General features: G+C 58.5%; 1 protein-coding gene across 1 annotated transcript in view; it reads left to right on the forward strand.

Annotated features, from left to right (window-relative positions):
- VOLCADRAFT_105298 (uncharacterized protein) overlaps positions 1 to 1,452 on the forward strand; it is a gene marked incomplete at both ends in the record, with an annotated part of 13,356 nt that overhangs the window by 8,131 nt on the left and 3,773 nt on the right. The window contains 2 exons of the mRNA XM_002951847.1: positions 213 to 378; positions 731 to 936. Coding sequence (XP_002951893.1) covers positions 213 to 378; positions 731 to 936 — 372 coding nt within the window. The remainder of the gene's footprint in view (positions 1 to 212; positions 379 to 730; positions 937 to 1,452) is intronic.

Genomic DNA, 1,452 nt, shown 5'->3' on the forward strand with positions numbered 1-1,452 from the left:
GGGGGGGAGGGAAGGGGCAGCCTGATGGTCGGTACTCGGCAGGGGGGTTAGCCGAACAGTGTGGCTCCAATGAGAGCCAGTGGTGGGAGCGTTTGGGGTACTGTGTTTTTAGTGCGGTGCCTCATTCAAATTTTCAAGGCCCCCACCCCACAGCTCCTCCTCCTTCCCCACCCCGGCTGCCCTCCCCCCAATCCCCCCCCATTCCCCCGCAGGTACCGGGTTTCAACGCCACAGTCGACACGCTGGCGTCAAACCTGACGGCGGTGGTTGCGGCTGCCGCTACCTCCCACGTCAGCAGCCTCCTCGCCAACCCCGATGTGGTGGGCGGGCTGCTCAACGACACCCTGGGGCCCGACATTGCTGCCGCCCTACCTGCAAGTGAGTCTGTGCATGTGTGTGTATGGGGGGGGGGGGGAAATGCGGGTATGTCGGCGGAAGGGGGAGGGGAAATGTACTTGGAAACGTGTGTGTTGACGACACGGCTTGGTTGTGTGTGTGTGTGTGTGTGTATGTGATTTCCACATTCCCCCTCCTTTTCCCTCCCCACCTCCCTTTCCACCCCTTTCCACCCTTTCCCTGGCACTCTTGCCCTGGCAGCAGCTTCACTCGTTCGTGGTTCGTCTTTCCCTCCCCACCTCCCCACCTCCCTTTCCGCCCCTTCCCCCCCTTTCCCCCCCACCCTTTCCCTCCCCCCCCTCCCCCCCCGGGTCCCCCGCCACCCCAATAACAGACCGGACCGCCGCCCTCCAAGCTCGGCTGGTAGAGGTCCTGGCGGCACGGCTGACGGACGTGAACCTGACGGCCACCTCGGACACTGTCGTACGTTCCGTACAGACTGGTCTGCTGCAGGGTCTGAACGTAAGCATGACTCAGGTGACGTCGGCCGTCACCGCCATCTCCAGTGTGGTGAAGGTGGCCGTTGATGTTCCTGCTCAGGTATGTCGTACGTGGTTTTTCATAGAATTGATCGGGGGCTAGGAGGTGGAGGCGAGGATGGCGTACGTACGTACATACATACATACATACACATATAGGTCATTCACGACTGGTAGAGCACGCACCAATGCCCCCGGAGGTTCCGGGATCGAGACCTGTCAGGGTCAAAAATCCTTCCGAGGTAGAAGGTAAAAGTGGCCCTAGTTGATGGACAGTGGTGACCTGTGATAAAGTTAACCTACGAGCTGACCAGGAATGGAGTCGAGCCGCCGTCGATCTAGCAGATTCTGTTGGATGCTGGTGGTGGGTGTGGAACCTGAGCGATTCACTGGGAAGCCGAGTAGTGTGATTGGATGAGGATGCCCCGAAATACCACTCCATATTGCATAGCTTATTGAGTATATATACGTCCCACATACTTTTCGAAATTCCTGAGACTGAAAAGGTGTCGATCTCCGTCCTACCCCCTTTTTCTGCAGCTTGACAGCTGGAAGCATGATTGGAGAAGCGGTTCTT

Source organism: Volvox carteri (genome assembly GCF_000143455.1).
Source record: "Volvox carteri f. nagariensis unplaced genomic scaffold VOLCAscaffold_26, whole genome shotgun sequence".
Lineage (NCBI taxonomy): Eukaryota > Viridiplantae > Chlorophyta > Chlorophyceae > Chlamydomonadales > Volvocaceae > Volvox > Volvox carteri.